Source organism: Somniosus microcephalus, chromosome 1, assembly GCF_052327205.1.
Source record: "Somniosus microcephalus isolate GS21.2 chromosome 1, FLI_Smic_1.0, whole genome shotgun sequence".
In the NCBI taxonomy this organism is placed as follows: Eukaryota; Metazoa; Chordata; class Chondrichthyes; order Squaliformes; family Somniosidae; genus Somniosus; species Somniosus microcephalus.
Window position 1 is genome coordinate 460846145 of NC_140987.1, and position 23926 is coordinate 460870070.

The 23926-nt window shown below is 50.7% G+C and overlaps 1 protein-coding gene across 1 annotated transcript in view; it reads left to right on the forward strand.

Moving 5' to 3' along the window:
• Positions 1–23926, forward strand: part of arhgef6 (Rac/Cdc42 guanine nucleotide exchange factor (GEF) 6) — a 250895-nt gene that overhangs the window by 97596 nt on the left and 129373 nt on the right. The window contains 4 exon segments of the mRNA XM_086002290.1: positions 2157–2284; positions 4713–4914; positions 9439–9509; positions 19847–19941. Of these exon segments, the coding sequence (XP_085858416.1) occupies positions 2157–2284; positions 4713–4914; positions 9439–9509; positions 19847–19941 (496 nt within the window).

Here is a 23926-nt window from a genome sequence, read left to right on the forward strand (position 1 = left end):
GCACATTCTCCCCGTGTTTGCGTGGGTTTTCTCCGAGTGCTCCGGTTTCCTCCCACAGTCCAAAGATATGCAGGTTAGGTTGATTGGCTATGATAAATTGACCCTTAGTGTTAGGGGGATTAAATACGTGGGGTTACAGGGATAGGGTGGGATATGTGTCGGTGCAGGCTCGATGGGCCGAAATGGCCTCTATCTGCACTGTGGGGTTTCTGTGATTCTGTGATTCTGTGAGACTTGCCGTCCTTACCCGGTCTGGGCCTATAGGTGACTCCAGTCCCACACTGACGTAGTTGACTGTTGACTCCCGTCTGAAGCGGCCTAGCGAGACACTCCATTGAATAAAAAAATACATTAAAAAGCAAGGTGGGCCTTCAAGAAGAAAGCCCACCATCACCTTCTCAAGGGCACCGACACCCACCTCCTAAGAATGAGTGGGGATAAAAAAACTTCTACTCTTTAACCGCCTCTGCTCCGGTAAATACTGCTCTAGTTATTCAATCGTTATCGTGACTATGTCCGACCCGTCTAGCGGGCGGTGTGTCCTGTAATAGCTGTTCCAGTAACGGGATGTGAAGCATAATCATCGGCTGCACCGCACACTCACTGCAGAGGCACCCGGACAAATCTGCGCTGAAAGTTGAGTTTTATAAAGAGGAGGTGGAGTGTGTGCAGGTTACTCAAAGGATGGGGCGTGCAGGTAGGAAGGGAGAAGAAGCTCTTTCAGCATCTGGAGCTCGGCCCAATTGGAGCTTTTTAAAAAGAGTGGTTTGGTTGTTGAGTAATTCTGTGCCCTTGAGGACACCTTCCAGCTTGGCTTCCCACCAAGTGAAGGGACTCGCTCAACAGATGTCTGCTTTGACCATTAATGAGTGAGAAAGGAAGAAGATGAAAGAACTTGCCTTTCCACAGCGCCTTTCATGACCTCAGGATGTCCCAAAGCACTTTACAGCCAATGGAGTATCTTTTGAAGCGTTGTAATGTAGGAAACGTGGCAGCCAATTTGTGCACAGCAAGCTCCCACAAACAGCAATGTGCTAATGACCAGATACTCTGTTTTAGTGATGTTAGTTGAGGGATAAATATTGACCCAGGACACCGGGGAGAAACTCCCCTGCTCTTCTCTGAAATAGTGCCGTGGAATCTTTTACATCCACCTGAGAGGGGAGACAGGGACTTGGTTTGACGTCTCATCCGAAAGACGGCACCTCTGACAGTGCAGCACTCCCATAGTACTGCACTGGGAGTGTCAGCCTAGGTTACGTGCTGAAGTCTCTAAAGTGAGACTTGAACCCACAACCTTCTGATTCAGAGGCGAGTGTGCGACCAACTGAACCACGGCACCTGAGTGAGCAGTTAGGAACTGTACAACTCTACCTGGATTCCAGAGCTGGGGACTGATGGGAGGCTCTGGAATAGATGCAGTTAGCACTGAGGAAACGTGCAGTACTCCTGCCTTTGACTCCCATTCAAGACAGAAAGGTTGCCCAGTGTGTGTCGCTAGTAAGAACTAGTGTTATTGTCCAACACTTCACTGAGTTTGAGGTTATAGTGGAAGCCTGGTAGGAAGGTTGAATTCAGATCTCTCTCAAGGTTAGGAGAGTTCAAAATGATTTACCTCTTTGCTTAATTCTCCCCACTCCCCCACCGCCCTCCCCAACTATGAATCTTGGAATCATAGAAGTTTACAGCTTCCTTCCGTGCTGCATCATTCTATGATTCTAGGAGGAGGCCGTTTGGCCCATTGTGTCTATGTTGGTCCTTTGCGAGAGCAGTTCAGAATTAATTCTCCGAGGATATAACCAGGTTGCCGTCACTACACGGACTGCAGCGATTGAAGAAGGAGGCGGCCCACCGCCACCTTCTCGGGGGAACTTGGGAACGGGCAATAAATGTCGGCCTTGCCAGCGACGCCCACATCCCGAGAGCAAATGTTTAAAAAAAATTGGTGCAAATGCTGGAACTTGCAGTAAGCGAACGCACCGCGGGGTGCTGCAGAGCGGCTGACCTTAAGTTGGATCTGCTCATTTTCAGAGTGAACACGAGGCTTTATGAGGGAATATGAAATACCCTGACAGTTTATTATCTTCTGCTTAAATGCTAAGAGGTTTGAAATTGTATTGACCAACTTCAGCATTTATTGTTTTGTTTTCAAACAGAGCGAGGAAGTGGAAGGACATGCTCGTCTTTCTCGTCCCATCACAGTAACTCCGCCACTTCCCTGAGCAGCTCCCAAGCACCCACCACGAAAACGTCCAGATCCCTGCGGAGGCAGTCAAAAAACCTGGTAATGTATCTCCTTTAAAAGGAAACTCCGAGGCACAGTGGACATTTTAAAATTTCCTTTTGAGAAACAATGCTCCTTTTGTTGGCTGTCCCCTCGCGATAGTTCAAATGTGTCCAAGTTATACAATGGCCCAGAAATTCGGGTTGGGGGCTCCCCACGGGTGTAAGCCCCCGACCTGCACTTACCTTGCGCGCCGGCCGTTGAGCTGTGGGCCCGCGTGGAATTCCGATCCTGGGCCTGCTCCAACTGCCGGCGCGCAGTGCTTGCGTATCCCAGGGGCGCAGTTAGTTCGATGCGTCCCCTGGGATCACGTGGGCCATGGGGAGCCAATCGGAGCAGGGAATGCTCCATTCATAAGTTTGACAGGAAGAGCTGTCAAAACTTAGAAATACTACGGCCCCAAAACATCACTAAATCTTCAAATACATTTTTTTTTAAATCACATTTTTAAAATAAACTATAAATTACATGAAATAACTACTTTAAACAACCATTTAAATTTTTGAAAAAAATAATTTTATTTTCTAACGGGGCTAAAAATAAACTTACCTTTCTTTAAAGTATTTAAAAATAATAAACCTGTGGAAAAAATGTTTTAATTTTAATTAATTCACCACTTACCTTGTAAAAAGTAGGCCTTACGCCTGCTTTTTAAAAGTGTAACTCCTGGAGGCTTACCCTCCTGGGAAAACCTGCATAAAACCTAAGTTCGATGCGCACGCGCTGCCTCTCCCGCGCACGCGTTCGAACTCTGAACCCCTTCGTTCAGGGGAATGGTTTCATGCGCAGTGCATGCAGGAAACCAGCACTTCCATTGGGCCTACGGGTGAGTACCCCGTGCGCACTCACCCGTGGAGACCCGAATTTCTGGGCCATTGAGTCTGGAGCACAGAAACAGGCCATTCGGCCCAACTGGTCCGTGCTGGTGATTCTGCTCCACATGAGCCTCCTCCCACCCTCTTCATCTCACCCCATCAACATATCCTTCTATTCCTTTCTCCCTCATGTGTTTATCCAGCTTCCCCTTAAATCCATCGATACTATTCACCTCAACCACTCCCTGTGGGAGCGAGTTCCACATTCTCGCCACTCTCTGGGTAAAGAAGTTTCTCCTGAATTCCCCATTGGATTTATTAGTGACTATCTTATATTGATGGCCCCTAGTTTCAGTCTCCCCCACAAGTGGAAACATCTCTACATTTACCCTATCAAACCCTTCATTATCATAAATGCATACACATACAAGCACACACAGTGTACATTGATGGAGAAATCCTTCTATCTCGCTCCTTCGATTGGAAATCAATTGATTTATTCCAGTGCTACGCTGCTGTTTTTACCAATAGCTCTATATGCACCCTGCTTCTTTTCCTTTTGATATCCTTTACCAGTCTGGGAGCGGACAGTGGGTTTAGTTATTCTCCTGAGATCCCCAAACCGACCAAATCCTTAAATATCCCTGAGAAACGATGGCTGGCCCTCCCGGACTTTGAGTAGGTGTGACTGAACAAACCCCACAGCCTGTGTTTGTTCGAAGGTAGCCTGGCTCCTCGAGATTTGCAAAGCACCGAATGAAGCTTGCTGCTTCAGTGTTGAGTTAAGTTGGGGACGAGACTCTGGCTGGAGCCGGCTCTTCAGCCCTCCCTGTATCACAGAATCGTAGACTCTCACAGCACAGCAGGAGGCCATTCGGCCCATCGTGCCTGTGCCAGCTCTTTGAAAGAGCTCTCCAATTAGTCCCACTCCCCCCTGCTCTTTCCCCATCGCCCTGAAAATGATTCCTCTTCAGGTACGTGTCCAGTTGGCTTTTGAAAGTTCCGGTGGAACCTGATTCCACCGCCCTTTCAGGTAGTGTGTTCCAGATCACAACAACCCTCCGTGTGAAGACATTTCTCCTCATTTCCTGATGTAGTGTGGCTGGATTTAAAGGCACAGCCCCCAAGCCAAGATTAGACCGAAAAAAAACATACGGCAGACATGTATGCTCACACAATTATACTTCATCTACAATCGGCAAGTGGGACTAATTGGAGAGCTCTTTCAAAGAGCCGGCACAGGCACGATGGGCCGAACGGCCGCCACCTGCGCTGTGTAATTCGATGATATATATTTTAATGCTACAATGTCATCAATTCAAGTATTTAAAATATTCTGTTTTTCGAATCCTAGAGTACTTTGTACAGCTAAAGTCTTGAGTTTTTTAACTATTTATATTAATTTTAAATCTGAGATTGATCGATTTAACCAAAGTTGTTGAGGGATATGGGGCAAAGGCGGGTTTACGGAGTTGGGATGCAGATCAGCCATGATCTCACTGAATGGCAGAACAGGCTCGAGGGGCTGAATGTTCCTATGTTCCCAGTCTCAGAATATTTGAGTGAAATATTTGTGAGTGGTTTATGCTGAAGTGCCTTTCCATTTGGTTTAGGACATGACTGAGAATGGGAGCCATCAGCTGGTGGTGAAAGCCAAGTTTAATTTCAAACAGAACAACGAGGATGAGCTTTCGTTTTCCAAAGGCGACATTCTTTACGTCACGCGGGTTGAAGATGGAGGATGGTGGGAAGGCTCGTTCAAAGGGAGGTCAGGATGGTTCCCCAGCAACTATGTGCGAGAGATTAAAGCAAGTGGTGAGTTGAGCACGTCTCGGGAAAACCCGCTCTTCATTCTGGCAATTTAGGAGGCTTTTAGTTTCTTAAACCGCTGACAGTTCACTCACTGTCCATCCAGAGAACGCACCGCGCACGAGGTGAAAGTTTCAACTTTGTTGCTCAATAACTAAATCAAAGATTTATCCCCCGCATTTCTTTCATCAAATGTAATAGATTTATAATTTAGTTCATCAACTAACTGGCTGCGCTCAAAAAAAAAGGATAAACTAATGTAAATCTGTTCATAAAAAACATTGTTCTACCATTGGCTGATGTGCTTCCAGTCACCAAGGTCGTACTCTCTGAAATCTCCTCCCTAATCCTCTCCACCTCCTTCTCTAAACTCTCCCATTCTCTCCCGCGTAATCCCCCCCCCTCTCCCCGCTTAATCCCTCCCCCTCTCTCCCCCGCTTAATCCCTCCCCCTCTCTCCCCCGCTTAATCCCTCCCCCTCTCTCCCCTGCTTAACCCCTCCCCCCTCTCCCCCGCATAATCCCTCCCCCCGCATAAACCCTCCCCCGCTTAATCCCTCCCCCTCTCCCCTGCTTAATCCCTCCCCCTCTCTCCCCCGCTTAATCCCTCCCCCCCTCTCCCCCACTTAATCCCTCCCCCTCTCTCCCCCGCTTAATCCCTCCCCCTCCCTCCCCCGCTTAATCCCTCCCCCTCCCTCCCCCGCTTAATCCCTCCCCCTCTCTCCCCCGCTTAAACCCTCCCCCTCTCTCTCCCCCCGCATAAACCCCCCCCCCTCTCTCCCTGCTTAACCCCTCTGCCGCTCGTGCTAAATTTCCCCCCCCCCCCCCCCCCCCCTGCCCTCAAATCCCCATCACACCAGCCAGAAACATGTCCATCTGTACAACCAGGCTTCCTGCTCCTGGTACCACCTTCTGAGTGTCAAAAGTATTAAAACACAGAGGGCCAGGCATTTCCTGCTGGTCTTTCCCACCTTGCTAAGCTGGCTCGCCCGGAGTACGGAGCCTCAGAGAAACAAAAATGACTGAAAAGTAGCCAGTTTGGATTTGAAACATTTTCCTCAGCCAGAACTGGAATGTTTAACGGCCCCACTTACTGTGGATCGATAACGAGGAGACGGAACATATGCTTTTTGCCGAATCCCTGTTGATTTTTGGAGCACGATTGAGCTGCCAACTGTGTCTGACTCCACAGAAGATTGACACACAGTGTGTGACATAAGGAGAGGAGGCAGCGAGTACAGGACACAAACAGCACTCATTTCCTCAAGAAAAAAAACAGATAAAAGGTTTAAAAGCAGTTATTGAAATCCGCTAATTGTGAGGGTAACGGCCGTGTGTTTACAGCTGTCTGGTACGTGTGTGTTGCCCCTTTCCTGAGCTGCTGCTCTCTGCATACTGGTGTCCATAAGCTTTCACAGTGAGAGCTACAACTCGTTGGCCATCAGTTAGAAGCTAATGGTGCTTTAATAGCCCATGCAAAACATTCATCGTTCTCCATTATCCGCACCGCTTATGAGAGGACTGTTGTCCATCCAACCAGGGTAATCTGGTGGGCAGCGTGTGTTGGGGATATCTCTACCTTGCCTTGTGCACACGCCCAGTCCTGTATGGAGAGTCGCTGCTTTTCCCTGAATGAGAAGGTCATGGGTTTGAGCAGAGAGCCTGGGCCGACCCTCCAATGGGTGTCTCCGTACTCGCCCAGTGCACCGAGAGGGTGAAAGAGCAAGGATTCGTTTGTTTGTGTCCCACTGCCAATGAGAGACAGAGGAAAAAAAACGTTTTGTTCAAATTGTTCAGTCAGAAAGCGGAGATAAATCAGCAAAGTTTCAGTGATACTATGCCCAGACTCATTGGAGTTTAGAAGAATGAGAGAGCATCTTATTGAAACATAGAAACATAGAAGATAGGAGCAGGAGTAGGCCATTCGGCCCTTCGAGCCTGCTCCGCCATTCAATGCGATCATGGCTGATCATCCAATTTCAGTACACGGTCCCTGCTTTCTCCCCATATCCCTTGATCCCTTTAGCCTTAAGAAATATATGCAACTCCTTCTTGAATATATTTAATGAATTGGCCTCTACTGCCTTCTGTGGTAGCGAATTCCACAGGTTCACCACTCTCTGTGTGAAGAAATTCCTCCTCATTTCTGTCCTAAATGGCTTACCCCTTATCCTTAGACTGTGACCCCTGGTTCTGGACTCCCCGACCATCGGGAACATCCTTCCTGCATCTAGTCTGTCCAGTCCTGTCAGAATGTTATAAGTTTCAATGAGATCCCCTCTCATCTAAACTCCAGCGAGTACAAGCCCAATCGTCCCAATCTCTCCTCATACGTAATTCCTGCCATCCCAGGTACCAGCCTGGTGAATCTTCGCTGAACTCCTTCCTCAGATAAGGCGACCAAAACTGCACACAATACTCAAGGTGCGGTCTCACCAAGGCCCTGTACAACTGCAGCAAGACATCCTTGTTCCTGTACTCAAACCCTCTCGCTATGAAGGCCAACATGCCATTTGCCTTCTTAACCGCCTGCTGCACCTGCATGCTTACCTTCAGCGACTGGTGCACAAGGACACCCAGGTCTCGTTGCACTTCCCCTTCTCCCAATCTATTGCCATTCAGATAATCTTCCTTTCTGTTTTTGCCACTAAAGTGGATAACCTCACATTTACCCACGTTATATTGCATCTGCCATGCTTCTGCCCAATCACACAACCTGTCCAAATCATCCTGGAGTTTCTTAGCATCCTCCTCACAGCACACACGCCCACCCAGCTTTGTGTCGTCTGCAAATTTGGAGATATTACATCTAGTTCCCTTGTCTAGATCATTAATATATATTGTGAATAGCTGGGGTCCAAGGACCGATCCCTGCGGTACCCCACTAGTCACTGCCTGCCACTCGGAAAAAGACCCGTTTATTCCAACTCTTTGCTTTCTGTCTGCCAACCAGTTCTCTATCCAAGTCAATACCTTGCCCCCAATCCCATGTGCCTTAACCTTACACGTTAATCTCTTATGCGGGACCTTATCAAAAGCCGCCTTAAAGTCCAAATACACCACATCCACTGGTTCTCCCTTATCTATTCTACCAGTTACATCCTCAAAAAATTCCAGTAGATTAGTCAAGCACGATTTACCTTTTGTAAATCCATGTTGACTTTGTCCGATCCTGTCACTGTTTTCCAAGTGCCCTGCTATTACATCTTTTATAATGGACTCTAGCATTTTCCCCACTACCGATGTCAGGCTTACTGGTCTGTAATTCCCCGTTTTCTCTCTACCACCTTTTTTGAATAGTGGGGTAACATTAGCTACCCTCCAATCCATGGGTACTGGTCCAGATTCCATCGAATGTTGGAAGATGATCAGCAATGCATCTACTATTTCTAGGGCCACTTCCTTAAGTACCCTAGGATGTAGATTATCAGGCCCTGGGGATTTATCGGCCTTCAATCCCATCAATTTCCCTAACACCATTTCCCTACAAATACTGATTTCTTTCAGTTCCTCCCTTTCATCAGACCCTATGTTCCCCGACATCTCCGAGGTTATTTGTGTCCTCCTTTGTGAAGACAGAACCAAAATATGTATTTAATTGGTCTGCCATTTCTTTGTTCCCCATTATAAATTCCCCTGATTCTGACTGCAAGGGACCTACGCTTGACTTCACCAATCTTTTTCTCTTCACATATCTATAAAAGCTTTTACAGTCAGTTTTTATGTTCCCTGCAAGCTTACTCTCACATACAAGATTCTGAAGGGGCTTGACAGGGTAGATGTGGAGAGGATGTTTCCCCTCGTGGGGGAATCTAGAACTAGGGGGCATAGTTTCAGAATAAGGGGACACCCTTTTAAATCGGAAATGAGGAGGAATATCTTCTCTCAGAGGGTCGTGAATCTTTGGAATTCTCTTCCCCAGAGAGCTGTGGAGGCTGGGTCATTGAATATATTTAAGGTGGAGATAGACAGATTTTTGAATTGTAAGGGAGTCAAGGGTTATGGGGTGTGGGCAGGGAAGTGGAGTTAAGGCCAAGATTAGATCAGCCATGACCTTATTGAATGGCGGTGCAGGCTCGAGGGGCCGAATGACCTACTCCTGCTCCTACGTCTTATGTTCTTCTGTATGACTCCCTATTAAGGACTTCCCTCTAATGGTGGTATGAAGTTAAAAAACCAAATATCATCAGAAAGCATTGGCAATCGTGTTTCATACATGAGGCAGTGAAAAAGCTGTCGGTCCAAATTGGTGAGTTTATTTTCTATACGACTGTGGGACTGGTGCCCGCGATCTCCGACCTTTCCCCAGAAATAACTTGTCCTCCCCGGGCACAAGAGGGGATGTGACCTCGCGCATCGATTCCAGTGCCGAGCTGCACGCTGCCTTCTCCTGGGGAATACTGTCCGATACGGAATGTGGGCATTTTTGATTTCCAGCCCTCGGCTCGGTTAGTTGCAGTTTACAAGAACCTTAATCTGTCTTTTTGCAAAATGTCACTAAATGCCTTGCCAAACGTGCGGTTCATTTGCAGATAAGCCACTTTCCCCCAAGTCTCTCAAAGGATTCGAGACGCCTTCAGTTACCAAGAATTATTACAGTTTGGTAAGTGCCTTCTGAACCTTGCTTATTTTTATCTTTCTTTACACTGGGATAATTCTGTCTAATAAAATACTGCACGTGAAGTAAAATCACTTGTAAGTTGTTTGCAAAAATCAGAACAGTCGAACAAAGCTATTTAAGATCCGTAATTTATTATTTTTATAAATTGCAATGGGCTCTTCACCCATCAGAGAAATATCCCCAGGGCTTGCAAAATAGGATTCTCCCCCCGCCGCCCCCACTTGCATGTTGTGCATCAAAGCCCTGGCTTTAGTCTCTGCTTTCCCTCCCTTTGCCTATTTAGCTGCAGGGTTTTGATGCAGCTCTCTTAGCAGGGACGCTCTTAACATCTGACAGCATGTGTTTGTGCGGAGCTCCCCTCTGTCTTAGCTGCTAGCTAATTGATCTTGATGTACAATATGGCCTGTGGCCTGCTTTTAGAATCTCTCTAACACATGGCAAACACTCACGTGTACAATATAATCTTCTTTTTAAAGAAAGAAAGATTCTCATTTCTCCAGCTCCTTTCACGACCTCAGGACGTCCCAAAGCGCTTCACAGCCAATGAAGAACTTTTGAAGTGTAGTCACTGTTGTCATGTGGGAAACGTGGCAGCCAATCTGCACAACAGCAATGAGATAAATGACCAGATCATTTATTTTTAGGTGTTGATTGAGTTTATTGGCCAGAAATCTCCTGCTCTTCTTCGAAATAGTAGCCGCGGGATCTTTACGTCCATGTGAAAGGGCAGATGGTTTAACGTCTCATCTGAAAGACGGCACCTCCGACAGTGCAGCACTCCCTCAATACTGCCCCTCCGACAGTGCAGCACTCCCTCAGTACTGCCCCTCCGACAGTGCAGCGCTCCCTCAGTACTGCCCCTCCGACAGTGCAGCGCTCCTTCAGTACTGCCCCTCCGACAGTGCGGCGCTCCCTCAGTACTGACCCTGTGACAGTGCTGCGCTCCCTCAGTACTACCCCTCCGACAGTGCAGCGCTCCCTCAGTACTACCCCTCCGACAGTGCGGCGCTCCCTCAGTACTGCCCCTCCGACAGTGCTGCGCTCCCTCAGTACTGACCCTGCGACATTGCGGCGCTCCCTCAGTACTGACCCTGCGACACTGCGGCGCTCCCTCAGTACTGACCCTGCGACATTGCGGCGCTCCCTCAGTACTGACCCTGCGACATTGCGGCGCTCCCTCAGTACTGACCCTGCGACAGTGCGGCCCTCCCTCAGTACTGACCCTGCGACAGTGCGGCCCTCCCTCAGTACTGCCCCTGCGACATTGCGGCGCTCCCTCAGTACTGACCCTGCGACACTGCGGCGCTCCCTCAGTACTGACCCTGCGACAGTGCGGCCCTCCCTCAGTACTGCCCCTGCGACACTGCGGCGCTCCCTCAGTACTGACCCTGCGACAGTGCGGCCCTCCCTCAGTACTGCCCCTCCGACAGTGCAGCGCTCCCTCAGTACTGACCCTGCGACAGTGCGGCGCTCCCTCAGTACTGACCCTGCGACATTGCGGCGCTCCCTCAGTACTGACCCTGCGACAGTGCGGCCCTCCCTCAGTACTGCCCCTGCGACATTGCGGCGCTCCCTCAGTACTGACACTGCGGCGCTCCCTCAGTACTGACCCTGCGACAGTGCGGCCCTCCCTCAGTACTGACCCTGCGACAGTGCGGCCCTCCCTCAGTACTGCCCCTGCGACAGTGCGGCCCTCCCTCAGTACTGCCCCTGCGATAGTGCGGCCCTCCCTCAGTACTGCCCCTGCGACAGTGCGGCCCTCCCTCAGTACTGCCCCTGCGACAGTGCGGCCCTCCCTCAGTACTGCCCCTGCGACAGTGCGGCCCTCCCTCAGTACTGCCCCTGCGACAGTGCGGCCCTCCCTCAGTACTGCCCCTGCGACAGTGCGGCACTCCCTCAGTTCTGCCCCTCTGACAGTGCGGCCCTCCCTCAGTACTGCCCCTCCGACAGTGCGGCCCTCCCTCAGTACTGCACTGGAGTGTCGGCCTGGATTACTGGAGTGTCAGCCTAGATTATGAGCTCAAGTCTCTGGAGTGGGAGTTGAACCCACCTTCTGACTCAGAGACGAGAGTGCTCCCCACTGAGCCACGGCCGACACCTATAGGAATTGAAAGGAAACTGTCATTTGCTTCTTGGAATTGGGGGAAACATAATGGGGCAGTAATTCCTCCCCAAACGCGTGAGTACGGAAGGGGTACTCGCGCGTCTGGCCGGAGGAAATGCCGGTTTTCAGCATGCACAGCGCATGCGCTGAAAACCAGCATTTCCTCTCCTCCAGCCCAAGAGGTGAAGAGGCTAGCGCGTGCGCTGTAGGGGGCAGCGCGTGCGTCTTGGATTTCCTCTGTTTTGGGGGATTTGCGCATGTCTAAAGGCCTCCGGTCTTTACGCTTGTAAAAAGCACACGTAAGTATTTATTTTTACAGGTAAGTGGTGTTTTAGTGCAATTTAGAATTTTTTTTCCCACAGGTTTATTATTTTAAAGAATCTACAATAAGGTAAGTTTAGTTTTAGACCCTTTTTATTAAACATTTATTTTTTTCAAAAAAAAAAATTATTGTTTAAATTATTTTTTTAAACTTATTTATACTTAATTTAAAGATTGGGATGTTTTTTAAATTTTTATTTAAAGTTTAAGTAGTGTTTTGGGCCCCTTACTTTTCATGAGTTTGACAGTTCTTACTCTCAAACTCATGAATGAACCTTCCCCTCCCCTGATTGGTTGTACAGTGCTCACCTGATCCCAGCCGGCACATCGCACTAACTACGCCGCTGGATCAGGTAAGCACTGCGCGCTAACATCTGAACCGGGCCTGTGACAGGAAATGCAAGCAGGCCCGGGCTTCAGATGTCAGCGCGCAGGGTGAGTGCAGATCGGGGGCTTGCACGCGCGGGAAGCCCCCGATCCTAATTTCAGGGCCAATGTCTTTCTTTGAGACTGCCAAACTCCATCACTGCCATGAAATGGGCATTGGCAAACAATCCGTTAAATCCCTCAGGAAATGCATTGTTCCTCTTCACTCCACGAGCCTGTCACCAGGTTCAAATATGCGTTTAGCGCAGTGGGTTATAGTTTTGGGTTCTCTTGCAATGTTTCCTCGTTCAGTATCCTGAAGCCAGTGTCTGTAGGCAGATCACATCCTGATGTCGGAGGGGCCGTATTTCGGATGAGATGTTAAACCGAGGCCCCGTCTTCCCTCTCGTGAATGTAAAAGATCCCACGGCACTATTTCGAAGAAGAGCAGCGGAGTTCTCCCTGATGTCCTGGCCAATATTTACCCCAAAACCAAAAATTACTAAAAAAAAAAAAAAAAACCAGACTATCTGGTCATTACCTCATTGCTGTTTGTGGGAGCTTGCTGTGTGCAAATTAGTTGCTGCGTTTTGTAACATTGCAACAGTGACCACACTTCAAAAGGTATTTCATTGGCTGTAAGGCGTTTTGGGACATCCTAAGTCTTTCTACATCCTCATGTTTTTCTTTTTTGAGCTGTCCAGAGTTGCGCTATTGGAATTTCTTTGGGATTCAGAGAATCATTGAATCGTAGAAACGTGCATCACAGAAGGAGGCCATTCGGCCCGTCGTGCCAGTGCTGGCCTTTGAATTCCTGTTATATTTTCCATCTATTCTGCCGACCAGAAATATTCCACACAGACCAGAGGTTTAATGGGCCAAAACAGCTCCTTGAATTTGTTTGTGGGATCAGGTCCAGAGTTATAAAATAGAGTGAATTAGACGGATCCCAGAGTACGATTTATAACTTGCAGCCCAGCTGAGCTCTCATCAGCTGTTCTACTGCATGAGGAAGAGGCTTTGAGTAAAGACGGGCAACATTCCGAAGAGCTGCACCGTGAACGGTAGCAGTCCAAACTGCTAGTTCCCTTGGTAACAGCTTGTTAACTCGAGCTGTAGTCCCCAGGTAGGGAGTGTCATTTGGAATGCATAAGCTGTAGGTTCACGGAGCTCTCATCTGAACATTCTTCAGCAGATACACCCTGCTGTTATCTGCATATATTTTGAAGGCGCGTAGACGAATTTTAAAGATATTACCTAACAAAAAAAATACAATGGAGTAGCGTTCCGTAGCTTCAGAACTCCCCACAAGCACTTCTCCCCCCGCCCCAGTCCCCCAGCCCACGCCCGCTTAAACCCGCACCCATAAAAGAAAAATACATTTGGGTCTGGCATCCCACAACAAAGGGATTTAGAGTTAGCATAGATTCCCCACAGCCCATCACAGGGGTATTGAACGGCTTCCCGAGAATAGAGAACATTCAGTTACTGATTGGCGGGGAGTGGGGTAATCGCAATTAGAATCATAGACTCGCACAGCACAGCAGGAGGCCATTCGGCCCATCGTGCCTGTGCCGGCTCTTTGAACGAGCTCTCCAATTAGTCCCACTCCCCCCTGCTCTTTCCCCACAGCCCTGCAAATTTCTCCTTTTCAAGTATTTCTCCAATTCCCTTTTGAAAGTTACTATTGAATCTGCTTCCACCGCCCTTTCAGGCAGCGCATTCCAGATCACAACAACTCGCTGCGTGAAAAGATTTCTCCTCCTCTCCCTCTGGTTCGTTGCCCGTACTGATTATTGCCCATCACTGATACTGTTTACTGCAGACTCCTGGAGATTGATCCCTCGCCTCCGGGAGATGGGCAGGAGTTTCCCAGAGCATTTCTACATCGTTTTGCTGTTCCACCCAGGAGATTGCCTGCCTGGGGCGGGGGTGGTGTAGGTGGTGACTGTGGGCAGCACCGTGTCTGGATGGCCCAGTTAGTATTTCCTTCTCCTTCTTTATATGTTTATGAAGGGTTCTTGCTTTGGAATTGAATGGCTGGGTGAAATTGACAGGATCCCACGGCATTTACACTCCGCACAGCACAGGAACTTGTCATTTACACTCCGCACAGCACAGGAACTTGTCATTTACACTCCGCACAGCACAGGAACTTGTCATTTACACTCCGCACAGCACAGGAACTTGTCATTTACGCTCCGCACAGCACAGGAACTTGTCATTTACGCTCCGCACTTCAATCAGATCATGGCTGATCTGTGACCTAACTCCATACACCCGCCTTTGCCCCATATTCCATAATACCTTTTGTTAACAGAAATCTATCAATCTCGGATTTAATACTAACAATTGATCTAGCATCAATTGTCGATAGCAAAATACTGCAGATGCTGGAAATCCAAAATAACAATAGAAAACGCTGGAAAAACTCAGCAGGCCAGGCAACATCCGTGGAGAGAGAAATAGAGTCAACGTTTCGGGTCGAAACTCTTCGTCAGAACTGAGAAAAAAGCAGGAAATGAAACAGATTAAAAGGCCAGTTTGGGGGCTGGGAAATGGGGGAGGTCTGAGAGGTGAAGAGACATTAAGAGATAGACGAGACGAGATGGTAATAGGACAGGTAAAGAGACAAAGGACGGCTCTAGATGAAGTGTGAAATGCGCTGGCAGAGTGAGAGACAGCTGCCGTGTGGGAGAGAGAAAGAGGAAAAGGCACAAACCAAAGGTGTGGATAAAAAATATAAAAATATGTAATGGGGGCCGAGGTTATGATCTGAAATTGTTGAACTCGATATTGAGTCCGGGAGGCTGCAGAGTGCCTAATCGGAAGATGAGGTGCTGTTCCTCGAGTTTACGTTGAGCTTCCGTGGAACAATACAAGAGGCCAAGGACGGTGAGGTCCGAGTGGGAATGGAGCGGTGAATTGAAATGACAGGCGACCGGAAGCTCGGGGTCACCCTTACGGACTGAACGGAGGTGTTCCGCAAAGCGGTCACCCAATCTGCGTTTGGTCTCCCCAATGTCCCCAACCACACCGTGAGCAGTGAATACAGTATACTAGATTGCAAGAAGTACAAGTAAATCGCTGTTTCACCTGGAAGGGGTGTTTGGGGCCCTGGACAGTGGGAAGGGGGGAGGTGAAAGGGCAGGTGTTGCATCTCCTGCGCTTGCACGGGAAGGTGCCGGGCGAAGGGGAAGGGGTGCTGGGGGTGATAGAGGAGTGGACTAGGATGTCTCGGAGGGAGCGGTCCCTACGGAATGCTGAAAGGGGATGGGAGGGGCAGATGTGTTTGGTGGTGGGATCACATTGGAGGTGGCGGAAATGGCGGAGGATGATCCGTTGAATGTGGAGGCTGGTGGGGTGAAAGGTGAGGACAAGGGGAACCCTATCGTGGTTCTGGGAGGGAGGGGCAGGGGTGAGGGCAGAAGTGCGGGAGATAGAACGGACACGGTCGAGGGCAGTGTCAACCATGGTAGAGGGGAATCCTCAGTTGAGGAAAAAGGAAGACATGTCGGAAGCACTGGTGTGGAAGGTGGCATCGTCAGAGTATATGTGGTGGAGACAGAGAAACTGGGAGAATGGAATAGAGTCCTTGCAGGAGGCGGGGTGGGAGGAAGTGTAGTAATGCCGTTTGCGGAAGAAAGTTCCAAACTTCTACCACTCTTTGTGTGTAGAAGTGTTTCCTAATTTCACTCCTGAAAGGTCTGGCTCTAATTTTTACACTATGCCCCCCCAGTCCTAGAGTCCCCAACCAGCGGATTGGGGCTGAAACTCCAGTGCGGTACTGAGGGAGTGCTGCACTGTCGGAGGTGCCATCTTTCGGATGAGACGTTAAACCGAGGCCCCGTCTGCGCTCTCAGGTGGATGTAAAAGATCCCATGGTGCTATTTCGAAGAAGAACAGGGGAGTTCTTCCCGGTGTCCTGGGGCCAATATTTATCCCTTAACATCACAAAATAACAGATTATCTGCCCATTATCACACTGCTGTTTGTGGGATCTTGCTGTGCGCAAATTGGCTGCTGCATTTCCTACATTACAACAGTGACTACACTTCAAAAAGTACTTCATTGGTTGTAAAGCACTTTGGGACGTCCTGAGGTGGTGAAAAGTGCTGGAGAAATGGGAGTCTTTCTGTCCTGCTGGGCATGGCTCCATCAATGCTGGCACCTTCCTGCCCAAATATCCCTTTTCGATAAATGATCCTGGACCATAAAAGTCAGCAGACTCTTCAGCACAGCAGAGGATCAGCCATGGTCACATTGAGTGGTGGAACAGGCTCGAGGGGCCGAATGGCAGAGGATCAGCCATGGTCACATTGAGTGGTGGAACAGGCTCGAGGGGCCGAATGGCAGAGGACCAGCCATGGTCACATTGAGTGGTGGAACAGGCTCGAGGGGCCGAATGGCAGAGGATCAGCCATGGTCACATTGAGTGGTGGAACAGGCTCGAGGGGCCGAATGGCAGAGGATCAGCCATGGTCACATTGAGTGGCGGAACAGGCTCGAGGGGCCGAATGGCAGAGGATCAGCCATGGTCACATTGAGTGGTGGAACAGGCTCGAGGGGCCGAATGGCAGAGGATCAGCCATGGTCACATTGAGTGGCGGAGCAGGCTCGAGGGGCCGAATGGCAGAGGATCAGCCATGGTCACATTGAGTGGCGGAGCAGGCTCGAGGGGCCGAATGGCAGAGGATCAGCCATGGTCACATTGAATGGCGGAGCAGGCTCGAGGGGCCGAATGGCCGACTCCTGCTCCTATTTTTCTATGTTTCTACGCATGTCCCCAAGGTGCTGAGCAGAGAAGAGTTGGGCAGTATTCTCCCTTCCTAGCCCAGGTACACTGAGGTGCAAGGCTCTTGCACCTTTCCCAGTTCAGATTGAGCAACTGAGATCAAACCTGGGATGTCGGTGCTGTGTGTGGCTCAGCACCAGCCCGTGTGGGGGCCTTTCCCGCGGAAACATTGGGGAAGATCGAGATTCTAACAGTTGAAGCTGTCGAAGAGCGTTACAAAAAGCTTGTCCAAAGGGAGGGGTGGATTTAATGTGGCCGACCCCATTGCTGGCTCGAGAGTCTCCTTTATACAAATCTCTCTCGCTCTTTAAATTCACTCTCAGGCTGTGGGCATCGCTGGCGAGGCCAGCATTTATTGCCCATCCCTCATTGTCCTGAGAGATAGGAGTGATACAGCTGAGTGACTCGCTGGGCCGCTTCGGAGGGCAGTTAAGAGTCAGCCAAGTTTGTGTGGGACTGGAGTCACCTATAGGCCCACACGGCAGGCATCCTTCTTTAAAGGATGTCCGTGAACCCGTTGGGTTTTTACAACAGCTTCATGGTCACTTATTAAAAAAACAAATCCAAATTCTCAAATTGGAATTTGAACTTGCGTTCCTTGGATTACTAGTCCAGTAACACAACCAGTACATTACCGTACCCTGTTAAAGATCAGCAGAGAGGGTGCCACAGTAACTGGTTCCTGGCACCAGTGAATTTTTAACCCTTCCCTCCACACTGAAGTAATGGAGCCTCCCAGCGGAGCTGGATGAGCTCCATGACCAACTCTGAACCTGAGGCAGCCCAGCTTTTTACCTTCTGTGTTGGGGAGCTGGCTGTTCTGGCTGGGAGTAACAGCACAGGCTTTATTTGGAGCTTTTATATATTTCTAGTTTAGTTTTTTAAATTGTTGGGCATTGTATGGAAATCTCAATTCCCAGCAGCCCGGTTGGGTTTTAAAAAAAGTATTCTCGGGATGTGGGCATCGCTGGCAAGGCCAGCATTTATTGCCCATCCCTAATTGCCCTCGAGAAGGTGGTGGTGAGCTGCCTTCTTGAACCGCTGCAGTCCGTGTGGTGAAGGTGCTCCCACAGTGCTGTTAGGGAGGGAGTTCCAGGATTTTGACCCAGCGACGATGAAGGATCGGCGATATATTTCCAAGTCAGGATGGTGTGTGACTTGGAGGGGAACTTGGAGGTGGTGGTGTTCCCATGCACCTGCTGCCCTTGTCCTTCTAGGTGGTAGAGGTCGCGGGTTTGGGAGGTGCTGCCGAAGAAGCCTTGGCAAGTTGCTGCAGTGCATCTTGTAGATGGTACACACTGCAGCCACGGTGTGCCGGTGGTGGAGGGAGTGAATGTTTAAGGTGGTAGATGGGGTGCCAATCAAGAGGGGCTGCTTTGTCCTGAATGGTGTCGAGCTTCTTGTGTTGTTGGAGCTGCTCTCATCCAGGCAAGTGTTCCAGTACTGAATGAAGTCATCATGTTAGAGACGAGCTAACAGAGTTTGGCAGTCACTATCGGTGGCAGAATGTCGTGCTGGGTTCACTTGCTGTTTGTGTGTTTAAATCTGTGGCTATTTTTAGAACGACTTGGAGCCGACTGCTGTCCTTCAGTGAATCTCCCGAGCAATAATATCCATTTGTAAAATAAAGCTTCCCTTCTACACACCGACTGACTTTTGTTTCTAATTGTGTGTGTGTGTGTGGGGGGGGGATATTCCAGGACCTCGCCGATCGTGTAGGCGGACGCCAGGCTGCCCCCCCCCCCCAACCCCCCACCCACACCCCCACTGAGTTCACCCTCCCAGTACCAGGGCTGCAAACTGATCACATTTAGCGCGAGTCAGGAGCCAAGTGCGACTGTTGGCCACGGCAGAGGTTTAGACATCACCTCTCTGCGCTGCCAGCTTCAAAGGACAGCAGTGTGGCCGCAACACTCGATACACGCGCTCGCTTGATCAATAGCGGAACATTTTAGAATTGCGCGGGACGCAGCTGCCGAGATTTTGAAGATGAAATCAAGTTTTCTGTTCTTTCTTGCACCACGTGTCACACTTCATTCCTTCTTATTGCTGTTTTATAAGAGCAAGGAATCTATTCTCGGTACAGGGCACATTCACAGTTGAACGGCTAGCCTCAGCACAGGCACGATGGGCCGAATGGCCTCCTCCTGTGAACCAAATCCTGTTAATCTGCCAGGACGGTTGCAGTAATTTGAGGCTCGAGTTCGGGGAGTTACTTCACAAGTGGAGTGTACAACCTTTTCTGTAACGTGTTTTTCCAGCGATTAAATATTATGCTTAGTTTTGGGGAAAGGGAAGAGAGTGAGATTTATTCGTGGCCTTTAACAGGGCTCTGGGGAAAGAGCGGGGGAGAGTGGGACTAATTGGAGAGCGCTTTCGAAGAGGCGCAGGCACGATGGGCTGTATTGCTGCTCTCAGTGCTGTAAGATTCTGTATTAGTCAAAAATAAGCATCTGCTTATACAAGAGTCTACCTTATTTGGATGTGCTGATTAATTAATTAAAATATAACAGATTGTACATCGCAGGGCTGAACATGTCAGTAATTCGCTCTGTTTCTAGACCGCAAAAATACAGGAAGGGGCTGGAAACCTTTATTCTAAAAGGTAGTGCAGATGAGTAATTCAAAACATGTTCGGTTTTGTTTGTACTTGAAAATGAAATCAACATAGATCTTTAGACCCTCCCTGCCTTGTTACATTAATATTTTATAAATGTCTTTTTCTTCCTGAAGGTTATACAGAATATTTTGGACAATGAACGAGATTATGCGAAGGAGCTGCAGGTCCTGCTGAACACGTACCTGCGGTCATTGCAGGCCAACGACAAGTTAGTGTCCGACCTCGACCAGTCCCCGGCACCCGGCACCCAGTCCCCAGCACCCAGTCCCTTCACCCAGCACCCTGTCCCTTCACCCAGTCCCTTCACCCAGCACCCTGACCCCGTCACCCAGCACCCTGTCCCCGTCACCCAGTCCCTTCACCCAGCACCCTGTCCCCGGCACCGAGCCCCGTCACCCAGCACCCTGTCCCTTCACCCAGCACCCTGACCCCGTCACCCAGCACCCTGTCCCCGTCACCCAGTCCCTTCACCCAGCACCCTGTCCCCGGCACCGAGCCCCGTCACCCAGCACCCTGACCCCTTCACCCAGCACCCTGACCCCGTCACCCAGCACCCTGTCCCCGTCACCCAGTCCCTTCACCCAGCACCCTGTCCCTTCACCCAGCACCCTGTCCCCGTCACCCAGTCCCTTCACCCTGTCCCCGGCACCGAGCCCCGGCACCGAGCCCCGTCACCCAGCACCCTGACCCCGGCACCAAGCCCCAGCACCCAGCACCCTGTCCCTTCACCCAGCACCCTGACCCCGTCACCCAGCACCCTGTCCCCGTCACCCAGTCCCTTCACCCAGCACCCTGTCCCCGGCACCGAGCCCCGTCACCCAGCACCCTGACCCCGTCACCCAGCACCCTGTCCCCGTCACCCAGTCCCTTCACCCAGCACCCTGTCCCTTCACCCAGCACCCTGTCCCCTCACCCAGTCCCTTCACCCTGTCCCCGGCACCGAGCCCCGGCACCGAGCCCCGTCACCCAGCACCCTGACCCCGGCACCAAGCCCCAGCACCCAGCACCCTGATCCCTTCACCCGGCACCGAGTCCCCGGCACCCAGTCCCCGTCACCCGGCACCCAGTCCCCGTCACCCGGCACCCAGTCCCCGTCACCCGGCACCCTGGTCCCCGTCACCCGGCACCCAGTCCCCGTCACCCGGCACCCAGTCCCCGTCACCCGGCACCCAGTCCCCGTCACCCAGTCCCCGTCACCCGGCACCCTGACCCCGGCACCCTGACCCCGTCACCCGGCACCCAGTCCCCGTCACCCGGCACCCTGACCCTGTCACCCTGACCCCTTCACCCGGCACCCAGTCCCTGTCACCCGGCACCCAGTCCCCGTCACCCAGTCCCCGTCACCCGGCACCCTGTCCCCGTCACCCGGCACCCAGTCCCCGTCACCCGGCACCCAGTCCCCGTCACCCAGTCCCCTTCACCCTGTGCTCGCTGACTTGTATTGCCTCCTGGTCCGACAACGCCTCGATTTAAAAATTCTCATCCTCATTTTCAAATCCCTCCACGGCCTCGCCCCTCCCTATCTCTGTAACCTCCTCCAGCCCCACAACCCCTCGAGATCTCTGCGCTCCTCCAATTCTGGCCTCTCGAGCATCCCCGATTTCCATCGCTCCACTATTGGCGGCCGTGCCTTCAGCTGCCTGGGCCCCGAGCTCTGGAATTCCCTCCCTAACCCTCTCTGCCTCTCCTCCTTTAACACACTCCTTAGATCCTCCCTCTTTGACCGAGCTTTTGGTCACCTGTCCTAATATCTCCTTATGTGGCTCGGTGTTAAATTGTGTTTGATAATCGCTCCGGTGACGCATCTTGGGACGTTTTACTATGTTAAAGGCGCTATATAAATACAAGTTGTTGTTAAGGACAGTCTTGTGTCTCAACGGTTTAGAATCCATCGCGATGATATTGTGTATCGAGCAGTGTGATTTTCAGCTTGATTTCATCTTAACTCGATGCAGATCAGAAGGCGATGGAGAATATCCAACAGCGAAACGCCTAATGTCTGATTCATACTGGAACAGCTATCTCACAGGGGCTCAGTTTGAAATCTTAAATCAGATCAAAGCTCAAATCATTTAGGCATCTGAGTTTTGTTGTTGTGACTGGCCCAGGGTGTTGTCCCTTCTTGACCCGCCCCACCTCTGCCGAGTCTTTGTTATAATAACAATGCTGCTTCCTCTGCTATCTCCCTTCCAATTAGGCCATTCCATGGGCCTCTAATAACATAACAACACAAGGAGCAGGAGTCGGCCACAGGGCCCCTCGAGCCCGCTCCGCCACAGGGCCCCTCGAGCCCGCTCCGCCACAGGGCCCCTCGAGCCCGCTCCGCCACAGGGCCCCTCGAGTCCGCTCCGCCACAGGGCCCCTCGAGCCCGCTCCGCCACAGGGCCCCTCGAGCCCGCTCCGCCACAGGGCCCCTCGAGCCCGCTCCGCCACAGGGCCCCTCGAGCCCGCTCCGCCACAGGGCCCCTCGAGCCCGCTCCGCCACAGGGCCCCTCGAGCCCGCTCCGCCACAGGGCCCCTCGAGCCCGCTCCGCCACAGGGCCCCTCGAGCCCGCTCCGCCACAGGGCCCCTCGAGCCGGCTCCGCCACAGGGCCCCTCGAGCCCGCTCCGCCACAGGGCCCCTCGAGCCCGCTCCGCCACAGGGCCCCTCGAGCCCGCTCCGCCACAGGGCACCTCGAGCCCGCTCCGCCACAGGGCCCCTCGAGCCCGCTCCGCCACAGGGCCCCTCGAGCCCGCTCCGCCATTCAATAGGATCACGGCTGATCTTCTACCTCAACTCCATTTTCCCGCCCGATCCCCATATCCCTCGATTCCCCTAGAATCATAGAATGGTTACAGCACGGAAGGAGGCCATTCGGCCCATCGAGCCCGTGCCGGCTCTCTACAAGAGCACTTCAGCTAGTCCCACTCCCCCACCCTTTCCCCGTAGCCCTGAAAATTTCAATCCTTCAGGTATTTATCCAATTCCCTTTTGAAAGCCAGGATTGAATCTGCCTCCACCACCCTTTCTGGCAGTGAATTCCAGATCCTAACCACTCGCTGCGTAAAGAAGTTTTTCCTCATGTCGCCTTTGGTTCTTCTGCCAATCACCTTAAATCTGTGTCCTCTGGTTCTCGACCCTTCCGCCAATGGGAACAGTTTCTCTCTATCTACTCTGTCTAGATCCCTCATGATTTTGAACACCTCGATCAAATCTCCTCTCAATCTTCCCTGCTCCAAGGAGAACAACCCCAGCTTCTCTAGTCTATCCACGTAACTGAAGTCCGTCATTCCTGGAATCATTCTCGTAAATCGTTTCTGCACCCTCTCTAAGGCCTTCACATCCTTCCTAAAGTGCGGTGCCCAGAATTGGACACAATACTCCTGTTGGGGCCAAACCAGTGTTTTATACAGGTTCATCATAACTTCCACGCTTTTGTACACTATTCCTCTATTTATGAAACCCAGGATCCCGTAAGCTTTTTTAACTGCTTTCTCAACCTGCCCTGCCATCTACAATGATTTGTGCACATATACCCCCAGGTCTCTCTGTTCATGCACCCACTTTAGGATTGCACCCTTTAGTTTATATTGCCTCTCTTTATATTTTCTACCAAAATGTATCACTTCGCAGTTTTCTGCGTTAAATTTCATCTGCCACATGTCCGCCCATTTCACCAGCCTGTCTATGTCTTCCTGAAGTCTATCACTCTCCTCCTCACTTCACTATACTTCCAAGTTTTGTTTCATCTGCCAATTTTGAAATTGTGCCCTGTACACCCACATCCAAGTCATTAATATATATCAAGAAAAGCAGTGGTCCTAGAACTGATCCCTGGGGAACACCACTGTATACCTTCCTCCAGTCTGAAAAACAACCGTTCACCACTACTCTCTGTTTCCTGTCACTTAGCCAATTCCGTATCCATGCTGCCACTGTCCCTTTTATTCCATGGGCTTCAACTTTGCTGGCAAGCCTATTATGTGGCACTTTGTCAAACACCTTTTGGAAATCCATGTACACCACGTCAACCGCATTGCCCTCATCAGCCCTCTCTGTTACCTCATCAAAAAACTCAATCAAGTTGGTTAAACACGATTTGTCTTTAACAAATCCATGCTGGCTTTCCTTAATTAATCCACACTTGTCCAAGTGACTGTTAATTTTGCCCCTGATTATCGTTTCTAAAAGCTTCCCCACTACCGAGGTTAA